General features: G+C 48.1%; 1 protein-coding gene across 1 annotated transcript in view; it reads left to right on the top strand.

Annotated features, from left to right (window-relative positions):
* LOC140394555 (uncharacterized) overlaps nt 1-15,377 on the top strand; it is a 60,650-nt gene extending 45,273 nt beyond the window's left edge. Inside the window, exons 12-18 of the mRNA XM_072481913.1 lie at nt 2,674-2,791; nt 3,993-4,111; nt 8,084-8,283; nt 9,262-9,381; nt 11,119-11,263; nt 13,313-13,411; nt 15,228-15,377. Of these exons, the coding sequence (XP_072338014.1) occupies nt 2,674-2,791; nt 3,993-4,111; nt 8,084-8,283; nt 9,262-9,381; nt 11,119-11,263; nt 13,313-13,411; nt 15,228-15,377 (951 nt within the window). The remainder of the gene's footprint in view (nt 1-2,673; nt 2,792-3,992; nt 4,112-8,083; nt 8,284-9,261; nt 9,382-11,118; nt 11,264-13,312; nt 13,412-15,227) is intronic.
* Nucleotides 15,378-22,369: the final 6,992 nt, after the last annotated feature.

The following is a 22,369-nucleotide window of genomic DNA, read 5'->3' as shown; positions in this document are numbered from 1 at the left end:
CTGCCTCAATAAGAGTATGTTAAATTTAAACACAGAATAGCAGTTGTGAGAAATCCAGAGTATCAGGAAGGGCATCCATCGATAGCCCCAGCTAACTATGGTGGGTTCAGTAGCGAAACATAAGTGCAAAGCTTGCCATTTTATACAGAAAGAAGGTCCACCTCCAGGTTGTTTGCAAGAGACCTGTACAGAGTGAGCACAAAGGATGGATGGCACGGTGGCGCAGTGATTAGCACTGCTGCCTCAGGGTGCCGAGGACCTGCGTTCAATTCCGGGTCACTGTCCGTGTGGAGTTTGCACAATCTCCCCGTGTCTGCGTGGTTTTCACCCCCACAAACCCAAAGATCTGCTGGCTAGGTGGATTGACCACACTAATTTGTCCCTTAATTGGGAAAAAAAGAATTGGGTACTCTCACTTTATAGGGTGGGGATGTGGCATAACGGGTTCATTCTAACTGTGCTTTATGCTAATCAGTTACTGTGTGCATCCTCATATGAGGTGATATAAGATCACATGATCTTGTTCTCTCTCTTGTGCAACCTCGTGGTAACCTGCAGCCACAGTTAGATGTGTTCCAATAAAAGTTAGCATTTTACCTAACTCAGCAGTCTCTGTGAATTTTCGGTATTAGTCTGGCAGTATCTAGAATATTACAGGTGGTGTGGGTTGGCTGGAGGGGGGGGGGGGGGTTGGCTGGGGGTAGGGGGGTGAGGTGGCATGGGTTGGCTAGGTGGGCGGGGGTGAAGATCGGGAAACCCAATGCCCACTTGCCAGGATAAGAAGATTTTTTTCTGTTTTCGAGTTCAGTCTGAGAGAGAAGGATGTGGTAAATGTCCTACAACTGGGCATCGTGGGCAGCCTGGGGCAGCTGAGGCCCAAACTCTCCATGTGGGGTCCAGAAAAGTACGCTTGTTCCCTCCAGCCCAACTAATGAGTGTTATTTTTTATTAACTTAACTTCAGTGGGCTTACTGACTTCCCAACCGTATTACCTGGCCAGGAAGCAGTGCAGATCGACCAATCCATAGACCCCAATTTTCATTTAGTAATGAGCCTTTCCCAAACGCCAACAGAAGCCTCATCTGCCTTGAAACCCAGTGGCAGATTAGCGGGAAGAGTGGGAAATGGAGCCACTCCAGTTTAACTGCTCCATAAATTGGGGAGAGATATCACTCACCCACCGGTTAATTCCCGAAGTATTGATTGTTCTGAGGAGTGGAGATTGTGGTCTGGGATATCGGACTCGTGAAGATCACTCACGAGTGAAGTGAGATGGAAGCGGTGTGAAGATGAGAGTGTGGAAGCTGACAGCTGGCAGGCACGGCAGAGGTGTGGGAATTCAGGAACGTGAGATCCAAAGATCAGCGACAAAGCATTGAACCAACTAAAGTTCATGAACATTGGAGAGGCAGTTGAAAAATCGATACTTAAGACGATGAAGACATTGATTAGCGATTTTGTACCTATGGGGGCAGAGGTGAGGTGAAGTGGGTACCATGAACAGTCTTGGCCAGCCGCATTTAGGATAACAAAATCAGGTCAAAGTTGAGCATAACTCAAAGTAGTACACCACCTGGTTTATCCTGACAGGTGAGAAGGTGGAGATTGGAGTCAGATTTGCCAGCACGAATCAAAGACAGTGCTTTGTCAAACCCAACGCCTGATGTCAAGAGGGCTAGAATACAAGACCAGGGATGTACTTCTGAGGCTGTATAAGGCTCTGGTCAGACCCTATTTGGAGTATTCTGAGCAGTTTTGGGCCCCGTATCTAAGGAAGAAAGTTCTGGCCTCGGAAAGGGTCCAGAGGAGGTTCACAAGAATGATCCCCGGAATGAAGAACTTGTCCTATGAGGAACGGTTGAGGACTCTGGGTCTGTACTCATTGGAGTTTAGAAGGGTATGGGGGGATCTTATTGAAACTTACAGGATACTGCGAGGCCTGGATAGAGTGGAGGTGGAGAGGATGTTTCCACTTGTAGGAAAAACTAGAACCAGAGGGCACAATCTCCGACTAAAGGGACGATCCTTTAAAACAGAGATGAGGAGGAATTTTTTCAGCCAGAGGCTGGTGAATCTGTGGAACTCTTTGCTGCAGAAGGCTGTGGAGGCCAAATCACTGAGTGTCTTTAAGACAGAGATAGATAGGTTCTTGATTAATAAGGGGATCAGGCGTTATGGGGAGAAGGCAGGAGAATGGGGATGAGAAAATATCAGCTGTGATTGAATGGCAGAGCAGACTCGATGGGTTGAGTGGCCTAATTCTGCTCCTATGTCTTATGGTCTTATGATGGGCTTGCAGTTGCGCAAAGACAGCAACAGCTTGAATTTGGCAATGGGGCCAAAGCAATAGGTATCATTGGTCTATCGTGGAAAATAATGCTGGGCTCAAACACAGGACAAAATCCCCCCTCCGTTCTTCATTGCACGATGTTTGTTCCTGTGATGGGGATTGTCAGGTTCAGCATACAGAGCAAAATCAGGCAGATTCCAGTCTCGGCGCGTACTGGTCCTTCCAACCTAATTTGTTCCCATGAACTTCACCTAGACAGTCCAATAGACTTAAGCATAGGAAGAGGAAAATGTCCCGTTGTGCCCACAAGTACTGAAATGCAACTGTGCAACTTTCACTAAGCTCTAACTTATGTTGTTTCATCCATCAAACTGTCCCTACAGATGTCTTATTATGGAGCAATCAGCATTGGAACCCCACCACAGAGCTTTACTGTGATCTTTGACACTGGCTCATCCAACCTCTGGGTCACATCAGTTTACTGCTCCAGCCCGTCATGTGGTACGTATTCATAAACATCTTCCCAAGTTTAGCATTTTCTCCCAATATGAGCGATTTGGCTACTGATTCAGAAATATTTAGTGGGTCCCGGTCATCTGAAAATTCAGCGAATTGATTCAATGAGCAGGGTTTTCCAGCCCATCCCACCCGCAGTGTCTTCCGGTCCCGTCAATTGCAAGAGGAAAAGTAAATCTAAAAAGTGACATCCAGAAAAGAAAATGTCAGTATTTTGGCTATTTGACCAGAGCTGGGAGCTACAGTGATCTCTGCTAGATGACAGAGCAGAGGACAGCAGAAAGAGGGGTCAACATAGGTGCAGTTGGATGACAGGCAGCTCGGAGCAATTGCAGATGATCTGCGGTGGATGAGCGAGTAAAGTGATAGACACGTGATAGTGGCATACCGCAACAATAGATCTCCTGGTGGGAGCAGCAAGACACCTACGATCCAGTGTGTTGGTCGATATTTAACCCTTAACAAACACCACCAAAACAGATTATCAGATCATTATCACTTTGTCTTTGGTGGGAGCGTGTCTGTGTACAAGGTAGCTGCTGTGTTGCACTACAACACGCTACACCTCATTGGGTGTAAAGCACATCGGCATGTCCTGCGGTTGTGACAGACATTATGCAATTTCACATTGATGGGACAAAGGTGTCCTACATGAAATTAACTTGAGTAATCCGAATTGTTTCTTAGTAATCATGAACGCACAGGACAACACTGCCCAAGTATGAAATTAACTGACAATTTCACACAGAGTAACTATGATGATTGTGTGAGGGAATGAAAAATGGTACAATGGTGTATTACAGCAGAGGCCTTTTCCTCGACATCCAATCTGTGCTATACTTAACCCTGTCTGCTTTCGAGAATAATGCTGGTTGCTGACATGTAAAGTGGTTCATTCGCCAGCACCAACATCCCACACTCAAATGAAAATGAAATGAAATGAATGAAAAATGAAAATCGCCTATTGTCACAAGTAGGCTTCAAATGAAGTTACTGTGAAAAGCTCCTAGTCGCCGCATTCCGGCGCCTGTTCGGGGAGGCTGTTACGGGAAATGAGCGTAAAATTCAACAGAAACAAATAGAACTACAAACAAAGAATTAGAAAGAATATTTTTGGTAGGATCTGCGCTTGACTCAGTAGTGGAATAAAATAAACAAACCATTAAACGCAATGCCATTTTTACAGAAAACCACAGCAAATTCGCACCACGTCAGTCTTCAACTTATCAGGCAACAGGCCAACCGCTGTCTGTTCAGTACGGTTATGGCAGCATGACTGGAGTCCTGGGCTATGACACAGTCACTGTGAGTATATTGTAACTTTTACTAACAATGTTAATACAAAACACTGTCACAATTCAGATATGGTCCATTCAGGCATGTATTCACTGAATATTAATACCTTCCGCTGTCAGATCCAGGCCTTCATAATGACCAGAAATGTAATTAAACCAGCTGTAATATCCCGCACGGGACCTACGGAGTGGGAATGTTCGCCTTCCCCGTGCTCCTTGCGGAGTACCAGCTCCCCTGATAGGGGTGGGGTATCTCAATTACCCAGTGTATATAAGGTCAGCCAGTAAAGCACTGACCAAGCAGGAAGCACCCGGTAGGCGTCTACCAGGTAGTGTATATATCATTTGTGTAAATAAAACTTTATTCTTATTTCAACTCGGTGTGGAATCCACATTTCCTTATTAAACCAGCCAAATAAATTCTGTCGCTGCAAAAGCAGATCAGAGGCAGGGAATTCTGCAACTAGTAACTTAACTCCTGACTCTTTGACAGTCTGCCCACTGTCTGCAAGGCTAAATTCAGTTGTATATTGGAATATACTTCAATTGTCGGGATGAGTGCAGCTTCAACATTCAGTAAGTTGTAACCTGCTTTATCAGCAGCCCATTCACCATCTTAAACACCCCCCTCCCCTCCCAACAAGGGCAACAGTGTGCACCATCTATAAAATGCACCTCAGCAACTGACCAAGGCTCCTTCAACAGCAACTTCTAAACCCTCAACCTCTCCCCCCCCCCCCCAGAAGGCAAAGGGAAGCAGGTGCATGGGAACACAATCAGCTGTAGGTTCCCCTGCAAGTCACAGACCATCCTCACTTGGCCCACTTGATCCACCCACCCTCACTTGATCACTGTTCTTTCATTGTTGCTGGCTATAAATCCTGCAACTCCTTCCCTAGCTGCGCTGCGCATGTAACTACACCACACAGACTGCGGGCCTTCAAGAAGGTGGCTCAAAACCAACTTCTCAAGGGCAATTAGGGATGGGCAATAAATGCTGGCCTTGCCAGCAACCCCACAAAAAATGGAAAATTCATTTGGGTTCAGCTGCAATGTGTCCTGGAAAAGAAGAGCTAAAAATCAGAGACCCAACATTTTCAACATTTCTGAAATTGCAGATTAGACAACGGTAATGAAGGTGGTGGTCTCCAAAGTTGAACATGATAAGTTGCAGGAGGATTTCGAGTTGTTGACTTTGATTCTCTCTGCTCCTTCACACCGGCGGGATTCCCCATTCCCGCTGCGGTGAATGGTGTTTCGTCTGTGCGCCAAATTCCCCGTCCTCGCTGGCAGCCGATAAGCCTGCCGGTTACCAGCGTTCTCCTAAACATTCTGATATCCTCGACATTCAAGTGACTAAAAGCTAAATAAGAAGGGAAAATTCAGGGAACGAGAGAAATCCAGCTGGAAATATAAATTTGGGATAGGAGTTTATATAAATATTTTGGAATGAAAACAGTCGACAAATTGAGCATTGGCCCTTTGGAAAGAGATTTTGAGGAATTAACGATGGAAAGTAAGGACACGGCTGATGAATTAAAAATATATTTTGCACCGCTCTTCACGAAACAGAATACAAGTAATATCCCAGAATAAGCGGTAAATCAGAAATTGGCAGGGAGGGAGGAACTCAAAAAAAAAACAATGAAGTGGTACTTGGCAAATTGTTGGAACTGCAGGTTGACAAGTGCCCGAGACCTGATGGGTCTCATCCTTGGGTCCGAAAAGAAGTGCTCAGTGGGAGAGTTGATGTGTTGGTTTTCATTTTCCAAAATTCATTAGATTGAGGGAAGGTCCCATTCGATTAAAAATGAGCCAATGCAACTCCTTTATTCAAAAAGGAAGAGAGACAGAAAGCAGGAAATTATAAGCCGTTAGCTTAGAATCTGTCATTGGGAAAATGTCAGATGCTATTATTAAAGATGTTCGATTGGGGCACGTTGATAAATTCAAGTAATCAGGCAGAGTCAACATGGTTTCATGAAAGAGAAGTCATGTTTAACCATATTTATTGGATTGCTATGGATAAAGGGGAAATAGTAGATGTACTGTACTTTGATTTTCAGAAGGCATTTGAAAGGGTGTCACATTTCCTGGCAGAAAATAAGAGCTCATGGTAACATGTTGGCATGGATAGAAGGTTGGCCACCTAACAGAAGACAGAGAGTAAGCATAAATGGGCCATTTTCTGTCCAGCAAGATAGAACGAGTGGCGTGCGGGATTTAACAGAACAGAAACAGAGTCCCGTGTCGTGCGTGTTTAGCGGGATGTTTACCAGCGCTTGTAGCACAGAGAACAACCCCTTATTGAACGGGGCTCTGTCCTTTTTTCGAGCCTCGGCGAGGAAGGCCCCACCGAGGCTACACTTAACTTAATTTCCTGCACTGAGGAGCTTGTCAGTGCAGGAAGAGATCGGGACGACATTTTTAAATGCCACTCCGATCTGTCAACTTCCCAATGTGACTCCCGGATCACCCCGGACTTACCGCGTAGGCGTTCCTTGAGCTGCCCTCACCCCGTCTCATAAGGGCAGGGCACACCCGGGCCCAATTCCCGGCACAGGCAAGATGCCACCTGGGCACCTTGGCATTTCCAGCTGTGGAAGATATTTCTCTCTGAGGGTTGTGAGTATTTCCTTAAAAGGTAGCAAAGTTTTTGAATGTTTTTAAGGCAGAGGTAGATAGATCCTTGATTCTCCTAGTTGGCATGTCATGCCCACCCTGGATCCCATGTAGGGTACACATGCACTGTTTGTTACACAGGCAATGATACGGTTCCTGTGAGAGACACGAGTGTTGATATTCCATCCCTGCATCAATAAAAGTCAGAATTGTATTTTGTTGCTTTGTAATGTATCAGCCTAAGGAACACCAACAGTTTCATAATTGTTGTACTCATTAAATTGAAGTCATGTCTGACCCGGACAACAATGGGAGGAATTCTCCGTTCCTGGGTCTAAGTGTTGACGCCGGGATAGGACTTCCATGACAGCAAAACTGGCGGGGAACCTGGACCGATTCAGCGACTGTGGAGGGGCTAGCGCCGGCGCCACGTGGAACACAATCGATTCCAATGAGAAACGGTGCGGGATTCGCCGGGCCCGGGATTGACATTCGGGAGGCTGCAAGCTGCAGCCGCACATACACATTACACTCCCCACACAGTCAACAAGGTGGCACTGGTTGGGCTGGAGTGCACCCATCCCGTTGGTGGGTCAGCTAGGGCTAGAGGGCACAGAGGGGTTGGCCTGGGGAGACACCCATGCGACCCGTGGCCCTATGTTCACAGTGGCCAGTGAGTAGCATGTGCAGCTGCAAAACTGCCTTGCAGGCTGCGGCAATGGTGTTCCGTGCCCATCCACTCCCACCCCATGACCCACCTCCTGGCCGCCCCGCACTATACCCCCCTGGCCCTGGCAAAAGCCCCCCCGGCAAGCGGCACAACTATCAGCAAACTATGGCGATGTTGGACACTTTCCGTAGCCCCTCGCTCTCCCGGAGAAGCCACGGCGCCGGTTTCACAACTTTTAAAAGCACAAGTGATCCTCGCCGTCGGGAATTCCCCCCGCTGGAGGCGGAGGATTGCGGAGGACCCGGAGAATAGCGGGTCACGCCCGCTAATGATATGTCAACGGTGTTTACTGCATGTGCGGAGTGGAACAAATTGACTCTGCTGTCGAGGCAACGGAAATGAAAATGAAAATGAAAATCGCTTATTGTCACAAGTGTGCTTCAATGAAGTTACTGTGAAAAGCCCCTAGTCGCCACATTCCGGCGCTTGTTCGGGGAGGCTGTTGCGGGAGAATTGCGATTTGGCCTGAAACCGGCACCCGCCACGATTTCCGCGTCAGAACCGGGTCTCCGCCCAATCGTGTTTCCCGACTCCGGCATCAGCTGACGCAGAATCCAGCCCAATATTGTTTTGTGATGATCCTCAGTTTAATAATTCCTCAGAACAAGTTAGCCATCCTCTTTCTTCTAGGTCGCCTACGCAGCTGTCACACAGCAGGAATTTGGGTTAACTGAAACTGAACCTGGGAACGCATTTTCCGCTTATCAAATGGATGGGATTCTCGGGTTGGCCTATCCAGATCTCGCAGCATCCGGCATCACACCTTTCTTTGATAACATGATGTCTCAGAATCTGGTGGAACAGGACCTGTTTGCTTTTTACCTGACCAGGTAGGTGTTCTGACATTTTTTGCACTTCCATCTCAGTGACAAGGGAGTGGGGCTACAATCAAATCAGCCATAATTTTCCTGAATGGTGGAATAGACTCGAGGGGCCAAGTGGCCTGTTCCTGCTCCTAATTCAGCCGTCCACATGTTGGAGCATAAAATGGGGGATTTTCTTAAAGTTACCACAGAACCTTCTTTCTTCAAAGCGGAGAATACATAGAAAATAGATATGCAATTGTCTTTCCTTGCCCTTCTTTCATGGAATCTCCATGGTGCAGATGAGGCCACTTGGCCCATCAAGTTTGCACCAATCGTCTGAAAGAGCTTCCTACCCAGAGCCAGTCCCCCACCCTATCCGCGAAACCCCACCTAACCTTTTGGCCACTACAATGCATTTTAGCACGGCTAATCCACCTAACCTGCACATCATTGGACTGTGGGAGGAAACCGGAGCACCCGGGGGAAACCCACTCAGATAAGGGAAGAATGTGCAAGCTCCACACAGTCACCCAAGGTCATAATTGGACCCGGGACCCTGGTACTGTGAGGCAGCAGTGATAACCACCATGCCAACCTCCTTGCATTGTTCCAGTCAATCTAATGAACTGTTTTCCTATCAGCCAGCCTTTTCATCTCCTGGCAAGGTTCTAAGTACATCCAACTGGATCCCAGTGGAGAAATTCAACTCCTTTAGATTTTATGAATTGAGTTACTGATCCATGGGAAATTGGATAAAAATATCTTTCAGGGATTTTGGAAAGAACAATACTTAATTCCAACCAACACAGAGAGGACCAAGTGTGGGTTTTTTTCATTGAGCAAAATACTGACATTGGTCTGATTTCCAATGGTTAATGATGCCACATTGTACAAGCTCGAAATGAAACATCGCTGCTCAGGAATTTCTGAACTTCTGTTTTATTCATTCAATATCAGACAGGTCACTGCTGAAATTAACATTCCAGTTCAATTGTTTTACAGAGAGAGTGGTGAGTCCGGAAGTGAAGTTGTTTTTGGTGGAATTGATCCATACCACTACACAGGTGAAATCAACTGGGTGCCTGTCAGTCGACAAGATTACTGGCAAATCAGCGTGGACAGGTGAATGACCATTTTACAACTGCCATGCATTCGGCCACATTCACATTGCACTGAACATTGCAAACCACGCGTTTGATGTGGGAATATTCGAGAGACAGTTGAGTTCAGTGGAACAGCTTTCAACAGTTAACGAGAAAGACATGGGGCGAAATTCTCCGGTACCGGCGCGATGTCCGCCGACTGGCGCCCAAAATGGCGCAAATCAGTCGGGCATCGCGCCGCCCCAAAGGCATCTTTGGGGGCTGAGCCCCAACTTTAAGGGGCTAGGCCCATGCCGGACGGATTTCTGCCCGCCAGCTGGTGCGGAAATGACATCTCCGGGCAGCACATGCGCGGGAGCGTCAGCGGCCACTGATGGCATTCCCGCGCATGCGCAGTGGAGGGAGTCTCTTCCACCTCCGCCATGGTGGAGACCGTGGCGAAGGCGGAAGGGAAAGAGTGCCCCCACGGCACAGGCCCTCCCGCGGATCGGTGGACCCCGATCGCGGGCCAGGCCACCGTGGGGGCACCCCCCGGGGCCAGATCGCCCCGCGCCCCCCCCCCCAGGACACCGGAGCCCCCCGCGCCGCCTTGTCCCGCCGGTAAGGTAGGTGGTTTAATTTACGCCGGCGGGACAGGCATTTTAGTGGCGGGACTTCGGCCCATCCGGGCCGGAGAATCGCGCGGGGGGGGGGGGCCGCCAACCGGCGCGGTGCGATTCCCGCCCCCGCCGAATATCCGGTGGTGGAGAATTCGGCAACCGGTGGGGGCGGGATTCACGGCAGACCCCGGCGATTCTCCGACCCGGTGGGGGGGTCGGAGAATGTCGCCCATGAAACGAGCCAACAAAAGGATACCTTCCAGACCACGAATGGACCGTTGTTTCAATCCAGAAAGCAAAGGGTCGATACATCCGAGGGTAAACTTATTGCAAAAGTTTGCACAAGAGCACTCCCTCAGAGTACTTGGCGAGTGTGCCGATTATCGAATCTGTTTGATTCGCCGTCCATTGTCGGCGGGGTACATAAAATTAGGCAGGGTAGATATTTCCCTTGACTGGAAAGTATAGAACTAGGCGTTAAAGTCTCAGAGTAAGTGGTCAGCTGTTTTGGACTGGAAGAGGAATGTTTTCACTCAAAGAGCTGAGAATCTTTGGCGTTAACCCAACGTTGCACACGCTCAGTCACTGAGTATATCCAAGACATAGCTTGATAAGTGTGGTGGTATGTATTAGGGGTAGTACGGTACCTGTGATCCCAAGAGGCTGTTTGTAGACAGACACTGGGTCCTGATTGGATCTGCCGCCTGCTGGCTTCACCCAGTAAGGCGGAGTATAAGAGCCCGGGTTCTCCCAGCAGCCGCTTTCTGTAACTGAGCTGCTGGGGAACAAGTCTTGCTTAATAAAGCCTCGATTGACTTCATCACTTCTCGACTCGTGAGTAATTGATTGTGCCACAATAAGATTGTTGCCTGATCAGAAAATGATGGTTATGGGGATAGTACGGAAAGCTGGAATTGAGGTTAACGGTTTGCTGTAATTTTATTGAATGGGTGATCAGGTTCAAACGGTAGCACTGCCTCCTCCTGCTCATATTTTATGTTCTGATATTATTATAAGGAGGTGGGACAGGTAAGCAAATGATTGGTCAGAAAGGTGGATTTCAATGAGCAGGGTAAAGGAGGAGAGAGATGGAGAGAGGCTGAGAGATTTCGGGAGAGAATGGGTTCAGTTAAGTATTACTGCTTTCCCTCTTTCAGCATCACAATCAATGGACAGGCTGTGGCCTGTAATGGAGGCTGTCAGGCCATCGTTGACACAGGGACTTCTCTGCTCACTGGCCCCAGTGGGGATATCAGCTCTATCCAGCAAGCCATCGGCGCCACTGAAGGTTACTATGGCGGGGTAAGCTTCTATGGAACATCACAGGTTTTTAAATGGTGCCCTTCTCATTTTGTCACATTTAGAAGTTGATGCTTTATTTATTTCAGAGTTCAGATTTTTTATAAACAGCTTTTACATAAGAACATAAGAACTAGGAGCAGGAGTCGGCCATCTGGCCCCTCGAGCCTGCTCCACCATTCAATGAGATCATGGCTGATCTTTTGTGGACGCAGATCCACTTTCCGGCCCGAACACCATAACCCTTTATTCCTTTTAATGAAGGAGCCTCAACTACTAAATCTAAATGCATCAATCAGTAGTAGACATTGTAACTTCCCTTCCGTTATTACTTTGCATCACAGACCACTCTTTAGAAGCACAATAATGTAGAATGGGGGGAGAATGGGTAATGAGATGCATTTGTCTCCTGTCTTGCACATTTCACATTTAAGTTTGAACCTAGCCTACAATAAAGGGATAAAAGAAATTCAAGCCTTTGCTGTAAGGACCCGATGTGAAAGGAGTTTGGGCAGTCTTGATCAAATTCCTTCACGGCATGGCGTCTCAGCAGAAACCTTACTCCTAATTTACCAACAATTGGCAATCTCACTCCAAGGGGCCACAGAGGGCATTTGATGTCTGCCACACTGGCACAGCATTTGGTGCCATTCAAAGATGTACAGTGTTGCCCTGTATCCAACTATCACAGATAACCACAAGGACCAAAACAGTTTCAGTTCGACACCCATTGCAATGAAAAAATTTAACTACCAGCCCAAAGGTTCACGGAGTTTACAATGTAAGTCAGCAGTGCCACCTGGGCACCCTGGCGGTGCCACCATGGTTGGCAGTGCCAGGCTGCGAGTCCCAAGGTTCCCAGGTACCAGGTCGGCAGTGTCAGGAATCGGACCTCGGGGGGAGGGGGGGGGGGGGGGCATCCAGGTAGGGAGGGGGTGAGGGGGTTCCCGTGAGCTTCTTCAATGTCGGGGAAGGTAATGGGGTCAAAAATGGGGAGGCTTGGGGCCTGAAAGGGGGGGAAGATGAGGGCAATCAGACACAACGGCGCCCCAATCTGCCTGGACAATTTCCTGCTCAGGAAACCCCTATGAATGGGGTGCCAGCGGACAGAATGTCCCCGAGGACAAACAAAATGGCAGGATGCCATTGAACAGCTGGGTGATTCTCCGCGCTGCAGGCGAAGAGAAACACCCCACTAAATGCGCCGTTCAGCGGACTTCAACTCAAGTCCGCTGAATCGCTCCCAAAATGGCTGACATAGGAAGATAGGAAGTCATTCGGAATGCTTCATCTCTCCTAAATGTCCAGTCAACCCAACTTCATCAACCTCCGGATACCTGGAGAAACCAAGCTGCTGACTGGTGGATGTGAATCCCACCCAGTGGCATGGGTGGTATCCTGCCAGTCCTCTCCCAGAATGCCAGGCGGTAAAGGGTAGAACTGTCCTTCTCCCTGACCCGTGTTCATTAACAGAACTAAACACTCTAAACATACACCTCAAAACCCAAGAAGCTCCGCTTCAGCCTCCGATATGCAGCAGCACAAGTGACTCCTGAGTTAATGCTCAGCTACTGAATATAATTAAATAATCCTGATACAATTAACATTGGAATCTTAAAGAAAGACCAAAATGAAAATTGGTGGCTGTAATAATCCCAGGAGGCGTGGAGTGAAATGCTGAACTGGGTTATTTGAAACTGAAAATAAAGCAGCTCCTGCGGCTCACAAAACAAATGTCGCAGTCCAGGACTATCGGGACCCGCCTCTCTGGGTCTGGGAGCTCCATTTAAAGGTCCTGCTGACAAGCCCCACCTGGGCCGGCCTCCGCCCGCTCACCATGGGAACTCGCATTGTACGAAGCCCAGGGGGACATCAATCAGCCACTTACACAGTCGTCCTGGTGAGGGTTATCACAGTGGCACACTCGGTTTCTGTACGGTGACAGTGGGTGGTATTCCATCATCGATTTTACTAGCTACACAAGTATTTCTTGCAGTATTTCTGAGAACACTCTGCTTACGATCATTGTTCAATACTTCACCTCTTTTACAGTACACCATCAACTGCAACAGTTTGGGCAGTATGCCTAACGTAGTCTTCACGATCAATGGAATCGACTATCCCCTTACTCCATCCCAATACGCAATCCAGGTACGTTTTGATTGAATTTGATGAAGCTGACTTTGAACGATTTGGCTATGTTCTCTGACTTCAGCATCCAGTAAAATTGATAGTCAGTTGATTTCAGGAGAAATTAAGGAGAAAATCAATGAAGATGTACAAAATGGTAGGATTAACTAAATATACTATTGTTAGCGAAGAAATACATTTTCATATCAATTGATAATGCAAGGCAGGGAATTTTTGCATGAACTCTTTGGATATGAGTGTCACTGTCAAGGCATTGATTGCCCTTCCTCAGTTGGTCTTGCGAAGGCAGTGGTGAGATATTTCCATAAACCACTGCCGCACCTGTTGTGAAGGTATTCCCAAAGTGCGGCTGGGAAAGGAGTTCCACGATTTTGACCCAGCAACAATGAAGGAATGGGAATATGTGTCCAAGCCATGATAGCATGTGACTTGGAGGGGAAGCTGGAGGTGATCGTGCTCGCGACACTCCCTGCTCTCATCCTTCTCGATGACATAGATTTCAGGCTCGAAGCGTGTGGTTGGGTAAGACCTGGCACGTTGCTGTGGTGAATCTTGCCGACGGTGCACGCTGCTGCCGTGGTTCATCATTTGTGGAGGAAATGCGGCCTAAGGGTGTGGATGGGTTTTTGATCACATGGACTGCCTTTGTCCCTGATAGTGTCAAATTATGTTGTCACAACTGCACCCAGAAGTGTGTAGTGCAGAACAGTGGTGGACAGATTAAGAGATCGATGGACCAAATTATTTAAATTTGTGTTGGTTCCATTGGAGAGAAACTTCAGCCAAATTCATTTGAGTATTTATTCCTGTGTGAGGCACAATGGGTGTGATTCCCACCCACCCCCTGTGATGGTGGAGGTGGGCCGCTATTGACGGCAGTGGGCCACCTACTGTCCCAGTGCTGTCAATGGGGTTTCCCATTGTTCACACCCTGCGCTGATGGGGAACCCGTGTTGCAGGGTCATCATCAGTGGTACCGGAGGTTCCTGCTGGTGGAATGGTCGGAAAATCTCACCCTACATGTTTCCCAAGCATCCAGCCTCGAATCATCAGTGATCAAACAAAATTCATCAAATCTTCACTTTTGTTTGCGGAACATTGCCAATTAACGTTCTTTTTCTAATCTCTCTGACACAAATTTATTTTCTCGGCCATTGTACATAGATTATCATAGAATTTACAGTGCAGAAGGAGGCCATTCGGCCCATCGAGTCTGCACCGGCTCTTGGAAAGAGCACCCTACCCAAGGTCAACACCTCCACCCTATCCCCATAACCCAGTAACCCCACCCAACACCAAGGGCAATTTTGGACACTAAGGGCAATTTATCATGGCCAATCCACCTAACCTGCACATCTTTGGACTGTGGGAGGAAACCGGAGCACCCGGAGGAAACCCACGCACACACGGGGAGGATGTGCAGACTCCACACAGACAGTGACTCAAGCTGGAACCGAACCTGGGACCCTGGAGCTGTGAAGCAATTGTGCTATCCACTATGCTACCGTGCTGCCCCGTGACAAGTTAATTGTGTGAGCGCTCATCTGTGCTTTCAAATGAGAAACTTTAGTTTCTCCTTTAACCTGGAAAGTCACTGGGTGATAATTGACTGGTGGAGATGGCTGCAGTTGACAAAACAAAAATCAAGAGCAGGGGAAATTGTTTTTAGTTCATTAATTTGAGATAATATAATGTGATCCCAATAGAATAAAATATGGAAGCTAGTTTCATTTTTTTGATGATACTGACAAAATAACCAGTATTTGCAATGAAGTCGTTCTGGGGAACTAACTCTCACTCTTTGCATTTTTTACAGTATCAAGGTGGCTGTATGAGTGGATTTGAAGGCATGTATCTTCCAGGCTCTGGCGGAGGGCTCTGGATTCTGGGAGATGTCTTCATTGGAGCGTATTATTCCATCTTTGACAGAGGAAACAATCGTATGGGTTTCGCCACTATTGCCTGATTTAATCTTCCAGGATTTCATTTTAAGTACATCCTGATCCCATTTTGAGGCCCCTCGTTGTCAATGATTGAAGCAGAATTCTAATAAAAACCTACAAAGTCTCTGGTCCCAGGGTGCTCAAGCTCATTTAATTATAGATGGGATGCAGCGAGGAACATCCCTAAAATAAAATTAATGAGCTGAAACCTTGCAATTAAATCTGAATGAACCCTTACCGTACCGATCCACACATTTCAACAAAATGGATCAAGAGAAAATACTTTAAATGGATAATCTTGCAAAGTCAGCCTTGGATGTTAATTCAGCCCATCGTGTCTGTGGCAGCTCTCTGAACGATCAAGACCCTTAATGCCACACTCCCACCTTCTCTCCATGGCCCAGCATTCTTCCTTTCCAGATAATAGACTGCTCCCCTCTGGAATGCTTCAATTGAACATTCCTCCACTCTCGCAAGCAGTGCATTCCAGACCTTCACTACACGCGGCATGAAAAACTTTTTCCTCCCATCGCTTTTGCTTCTTTTGTCAATGATTTTAAATATTTCCCTCTCCTCGATCCTCTCGTGATAGGGGACAATTTTCCCCCATCTACTCTGTCCAGACCCCTCGTGATTTTGAATATGTCACACATGAAATTTCTCCGTCAGCCATGAACAGAAATGTTTACCGTTCGTGAAGTCGACGATCAAGAACCTTCACATGATTTCATGGCCGATGCCTTCACATCTCGGTTTGCAAATTGTTTTGTGGCTTTGCCCATCATTAAAGAATTTTCCCAGTTCATGTTGGTCGGGAAATCCACTCTGCCAGTTTCTAAACTGAGATTGTGACAGTTACCAGCATTGTGATTTTTACACGACTGTGTCGTGAGGTTTTATCCCTGGTGTACACCAGGAATTTTATTCAAATCTTTACTGGGGAACTTTTCTTTCTTTCTTAAGGAATGTAATGACAATAAACTCTGAAGCATTGCAAGCCTATCACTGTTGTCAGTGTCTTCATTCGCTCTGATGTTGGGCTGCACTTCACTTAATTTACAAACACATTAAGCCTCCGGCCTCCCCTGAATAATCTTAGTGAGCTGCCTGAGATTGTCCCATTTCTTTGGCATATGGTTGGGACTTGCCATTTGTTTTAAGCGACCACCAGGAACAACTTGATACATTACCTGCCCCAATATCAGGCGGCACATAGATTCAGAACCCCTTGGGGCACAGAATATCAGACATTAAAATTGGGCCTCTTTACATCACCACTGCAGGTATAAAATGGATGCGATGTGGCCCAATTTCTATAAATCTAAAGTCACCTGTTCCACTGCAACATGCTGCACCGAGTATGTTGTGCCTCAAGTTGCTTCTCTGCTGCAGTTTAATGTTCGAATTTGCATAAAATGTCTTCCTTTTTGTCATTTCTGTGACTTTGTGATGTCCGACTGTCTCACTCCTGGATTTGGTGACTGTTGCAGCTCAAGCACAAGCTGTACACAGTGAACAATGGAACAGAGGACATGGGAGCAGGAATAGGCCATTCGGCCCTTCAAACCTGCTCCACCTTCAATAAGCTCATGGCTGAACTGATCGTGGTCTCAATCTCACTCTCTTGTCTGCCTTATGACCCTTGACTCCCTCGTCTATCAAAAAATCTGTCTAACTCTGTATAGAATAAATTCAATGACCCAGCCTCCAGAGTTCCCTGCAGAAGGAGATTCAACAGACTAATGACACCTTGAGAGGGAAAACGTTTCCTCACGTCAATCTAAAAAGGGAGACCTCTTATCCTTAAGCTGTGTCCCCTTGTTCTCATCGCCCCCAAGAGTGAAAAGACCCTGGTGGTACCTAGCCTTGCAAGTCCTTTCAGGATCTGAGATGTTTCAATAAGATCACCTTTCACTCTTCGAAACTCCAATGAGTATGGACACAACCGGTTCAACCTTTCTTCACAGGATAAGCCCTTCATCCCAGGAAAGAGTCCAGCGAACCTTCTCTGTGCAGCTTCTAATGCATTGATATCTTTATTCAAATAAGGAGGCCAAAACTACGCACAGTAGCCCAAATGAGGTCTCGCCAAGGCCCTGTACAGTTGCAGTAAAAATTCCCTATTTTTCTTTTCCATTCCTCATTCAACAAATGGCGACATTCCATTTACCTTCTTCATCTCTTGCTGCAACTGCAGACTAACGTGTTGTGATTTGTTTACCAGGACACCCAGATCCCTCTGTACTGCTCAGTTTTGAAATCTCCCTCCATTTAAATAGCGTTCTGCTTCTTTATTCTTCCTGCCAAAGTGGACAAGTTTAGATTTTCCCACATTACACTCCACCTCCCAAGTCTTTGCCCACTTATTTAACCAGTGCATGTCTCTTTGAAAACTCTCTGCCCCCTCTGTAAATTAGCTAGCATGCCTTTGGTTCCTTCATCCAAATCATTGATGTAGATTGTAAAACATTGAGGCCCTAGCACTTATCCCTATTGCATTCCACTGGTTTGCCAACCTGAAAAATATACATTTATCCCCACTCTCTGCTTCTTGTTCGCTGGCTAATTTGTAACCTTGATAATATGTTTCCTTATTCTGTGGTGTAACCTTTGATGTAGCTCTTTATCAGATGCCTTTTGGAAATCCAAGTAAAGCACATCTACAGGTTCTCCTTTATCTACCTTGCTTGTTATTTCCTTAAAAAAGCCCTCAAGTAAATTAGCTAAACATGGTTTCCATTTCACAAGCGCATAAATCAGATTTTTACTTTCTCTGTGTCCTGACATAGCCTTCTTAATAATGTCTGAGAAATTTCCCCGGGACAGATGTTAGGTTAACTGACATAGATTACATAGAACATACAGTGCAGAAGGAGGCCATTCGGCCCATCGAGTCTGCACCGACCCACATTAATCCCTCACTTCCACCTTATCCCCGCAACCCAATAACCCCTCCCAACCCTTATGGACACTACGGGTAATTTAGCATGGCCAATCCACCTAACCTGCACGTCTTTGGACTGTGGGAGGAAACCGGAGCACCCGGAGGAAACCCACGCGGACACGGGGAGAACGTGCAAACTCCGCACAGACAGTGACCCAGCGGGGAATTGAACCTGGGACCCTGGCGCTGTGAAGCCACAGTGCTAATCACTTGTGCTACCGTGCTGCCCACACATGACCTGTGGTTACCAACTTTCTGCCTCCTTTCTTTCTTCAATAAAAGAGTTACATTATTTACTTTCCAATCCACTGTGTTACAACACCCTGGGCCAGTGTACGGGAAACTCCAGCCCTACTTGACCCAGAGTCACAATACGGTTTAAATTAACTTTTATTTTGAATCACCCGAGGTCTTCGGCTGCCCAAAACTACAGTCACCAGGTTTGTAAATTTAATCACAATTAACTTTTTCATGTGAACAGTAACAATAATTAAATAGGCAACAAATACAACTGGTTAACTACTAACTAATCTCTTACTCCCCCCTCCAGTTTTAACTAGCCCCAACCTCGACACACACACACACAAACAAACACAGAGGGGACAGAGGGGTGTAATATAATGATGAGAGTAAAAGGATAAGAGTCTTTGTGTCGGATGGACATCTTCCAGCTAGTTTCTTCTTCACTCTCAGCTTTCAGATGGGTTATTTTTTCTTTCAGCTTGTAATGGTTTTCACTTTAGACTCACAGGAATAACAGGCAGCCAGAGAGAGAGTGAGAGAGAGAGAGATGGAGAGAGAGAGTGAGAGAGACCGCTTCTTCTTTTAAGGTCTAGAAGGTGCTACCTTCAGATCGTAGTCAGCAGAGCAGAGAGAGAGAGAGAGCTGTTTCCACCTTGAGGATCTCATGGCTACTCCTGGGTTCTCTCCAAAAAGCCCTACCTGACAGGAACCAATCACTGTTAGTTGCCGGCAGAATACTATCCTTCGCCAATCCATTGGCCACCAGTCAACCAATCTGAACAAATGCCTCCAATCACTTGGGCGCCATAAAGTCTGAGTTGTTCCGCCCCATACACAAAGCGTTACAGCACAGTGTATTATCTTGACACTTTGAGCTCCTTACTTCTGTGATGGGAGGGTACCTTTAAGAAATTAAGAAATGGGTGTTTACTACTGCAGTGATGTCAGAGAGTGGGTGGAGCTGGGCTGATCTGTCAGCTTTTTACTTTTGTTTTTGAGCAGGCTGCAGGGTGTGTTTTAGTTTCGTTTTCAGTGTTGGAGCTGAAGCCAGACCAAGCAGGTGTACTGCTGTTCTTTAAAAATACTTTTCCATTTCTGCTGTCCCACACCTGTCGAGTGGGCCGTGTGCTCCCCATATCACAATCTATTAAAAGTTGTGGGTCAGGTGAACTTCATGATACACTTTGGGGTTCTCTAAACCAATAACACTTCCTCTGCTCGACTTAGAGGTATGTCGTCATTAACAAACCATGGACCAAAAATGATAAAGGCAAATTAATATAAATAGGAACTAAAAGAATCAACAGGAAGGGTCCCGACAACTGGTACCCTTCCAAAACGAAGGAATGTTGGAAGATTATACCCAATACATTCATTGGGCGGGATTCTCTGTCGCTTGATGCCGAAATCGAGACCGGCGATTGGGCCGAGATTGGCTCCCGACGCCGGAATGGGGGGAGGCGCAGGTTTGACGTGGTTCGTGATGCTCTGCCCCCTCCAAATCGTCATCATTGGGATGCGTGCCACAAGCAGTCACAAGACCTTTGACGCGTCATCAGCTGCCCACCCACCATGCTCTGCCTCCAATGGGCTGGATTCCCGACAGCACGGGCCACGTGTGGTCCCAGCCGCCGGGAACCCGGCGTGCCGGCTGAGGACAGTGTCCAGCGCTCCGCCACACTCGGCCGAGATCGCTGCCGCTGGCCGGAGGGCTTCTGCTAGGGCTGGGGGGATAGGCGGGGTGTGACCAGAAGATGGGCTTTAGGGTCGGGGTGGGCGGGTATGCGCCCAGCCCGGGCGGCGTCATGGTCTGCGTGATTGGTGCGTGTGTGGGGGGGGTGGAGGCGTGCGCGGCTGCAGCTTGTCAACCCTGAGCATGCGCGGCCCGGGACCCAGCGATTCTCCGACTGCATTTCGCAGGTGGATCAAGCGGCGCCGGAGCTAGCTCCTCCCCGGTACCGGAATCGGTCAGGGTTTCGCACTGATTTTCCCATCGTGAAACACCACGGATCCTCCGTTGCCGGAGGGATGGACCCGTGGAGGTTTGGGAGGCCGCGGGCGAAGGAATTCCCAAACTTCTCCCATGTGCTCTGGCTTTGCTCTCGGGCGACTGGATGAGGCGTTGCAGGCGGGGTTTGTTCGCTCGGAGTATCCGCCAATCGTGGTCTCCGACTACCCGCCGCACTGGGTGGATTTGCGAGTGGACCGGGGAAGGCGTTTTGGAGGAGATTATATGAGTCGGAGCTGCAGTGGGAGGGGGAGGAAATGCTGCAGTTCCTGGACAGATTGGGGTTTCCCAGGATGAGGAGTTGATGCAGGGATTGGGGGCCCCGATCGGGCTGAGGGAGGTGATGGAAAGCATGGGGGTGATGCAGGCAGGGAAGGCCCTGGGTCCGGATGGGTTTCTGGTCGAGGTTTATAAAACGTTTTGAGGAGACCTGGGGCCTCTGCTGGTGAGGGTATCCAGCGAGGCGAGGGAGTGAGGGGAACTCTCCCCAACACTATCACAGGCTTCCATGTCCCTGAGATTGAAAAAGGACAAGGATCCGGAGCAGTGTGGGTCGTACAGCCCGATGTCGTGACTGAATGTAGACAGCAAGTTGTTGGCGAAGGTGTTGGCTTCGCGAATTGAGGACTGTGTCCCGGGGGTGAAAGGCGAGGACCAAACGGGTTTTGTGAAAAGGAGGCAGCTGTGTGGAGGCTACTCAATGTAATTGTGCTGCCTTCGGAGGGGCAGGAGGTGGAGGTGGTGGTAGCGATGGACGAGGAGAAGGCGTTTGCCCCGGGTGGAGTGGGAATATCTGTGGAAGCTGCTGGGGCGGTTTGGGTTCGGGCAGGGGTGTGTGGACTGGCTCCGGCTGCTGTACAAGGCACCGGTCACAGTGTGCGGTGACCCGAGTGAGTTGGGGATAATTTGGGCTGCATTGGGGGATGAGGCAGAGGTTCCCGCTCTCCCCGTTGTCTTGGCAATTCAGCCGCTGACAATGGCACTGAGGGCGCCGAGGGATTGGAGGGGGATTGTGCGCTGAGCGCTGAGCACAGGGGCTCGCTGTATTTTTTAAAATAAATTTTAGAGTACCCAATTCATTTTTTTTTCCAATTAAGGGGCAATTTAGCGTGGCCAGTCCTCTTGCCCTACACAACTTTGGGTTGTGGAGGCGAATCCCACGCAAACACGGGGAGAATGTGCAAACTCCACATGGCCAGTGACCCAGAGCAGGGATCGAACCTGGGACCTCAGTGCCGTGAGGCAGCTGTGCTAACCACTGCATCACCATGCTGCCCCTAGGGTCTCGCTGTATACGGACGACCTGTTGTTGTACATTTCGGACTCACTGGGTGGTATTGGAGGCTTTCTGGTGGTTCTGGAGGATTTGGGCAGGTTCTCTGGGTACAGGTTCTGGGGCTGGGGATCTGGGGCTGGTTTAGCACACTGGGCTAAATCGCTGACTTTAAAGATGACCAAGGCAGGCCAGCAGCACGGTTCAATTCCCGTATCAGCCTCCCCGAACAGGCGCCGGAATGTGGCGACTAGGGGCTTTTCACAGTAACGTCATGTGAAGCCGACTTGTGACAATAAGCGATTTTCATTTCATTTCATTTCAAGTTGAACATGGAAAAGAGCGAGGTGTTCCCGACTGAGGTTAGAGGGTGGGAGAGGAGATTCAGAGAGCTGCTGTATAAGGTAGTGGGGGTGAGTTTTAGATACTTGGGCATTCACGCAGGGTTGGGTGCAGCTGCACAAGTTGTCTTTGACCCGGTTGGTGGAGCAGGTGAAGGGATGGGATGTGCTGTTTCTGTCACTGGCGGGACGGGCGCAGTCAGTGA

The sequence above is a fragment of the Scyliorhinus torazame genome, chromosome 17 (assembly GCF_047496885.1).
Source record: "Scyliorhinus torazame isolate Kashiwa2021f chromosome 17, sScyTor2.1, whole genome shotgun sequence".
Lineage (NCBI taxonomy): Eukaryota > Metazoa > Chordata > Chondrichthyes > Carcharhiniformes > Scyliorhinidae > Scyliorhinus > Scyliorhinus torazame.
This window is presented reverse-complemented; position numbering and strand designations above follow the sequence as displayed.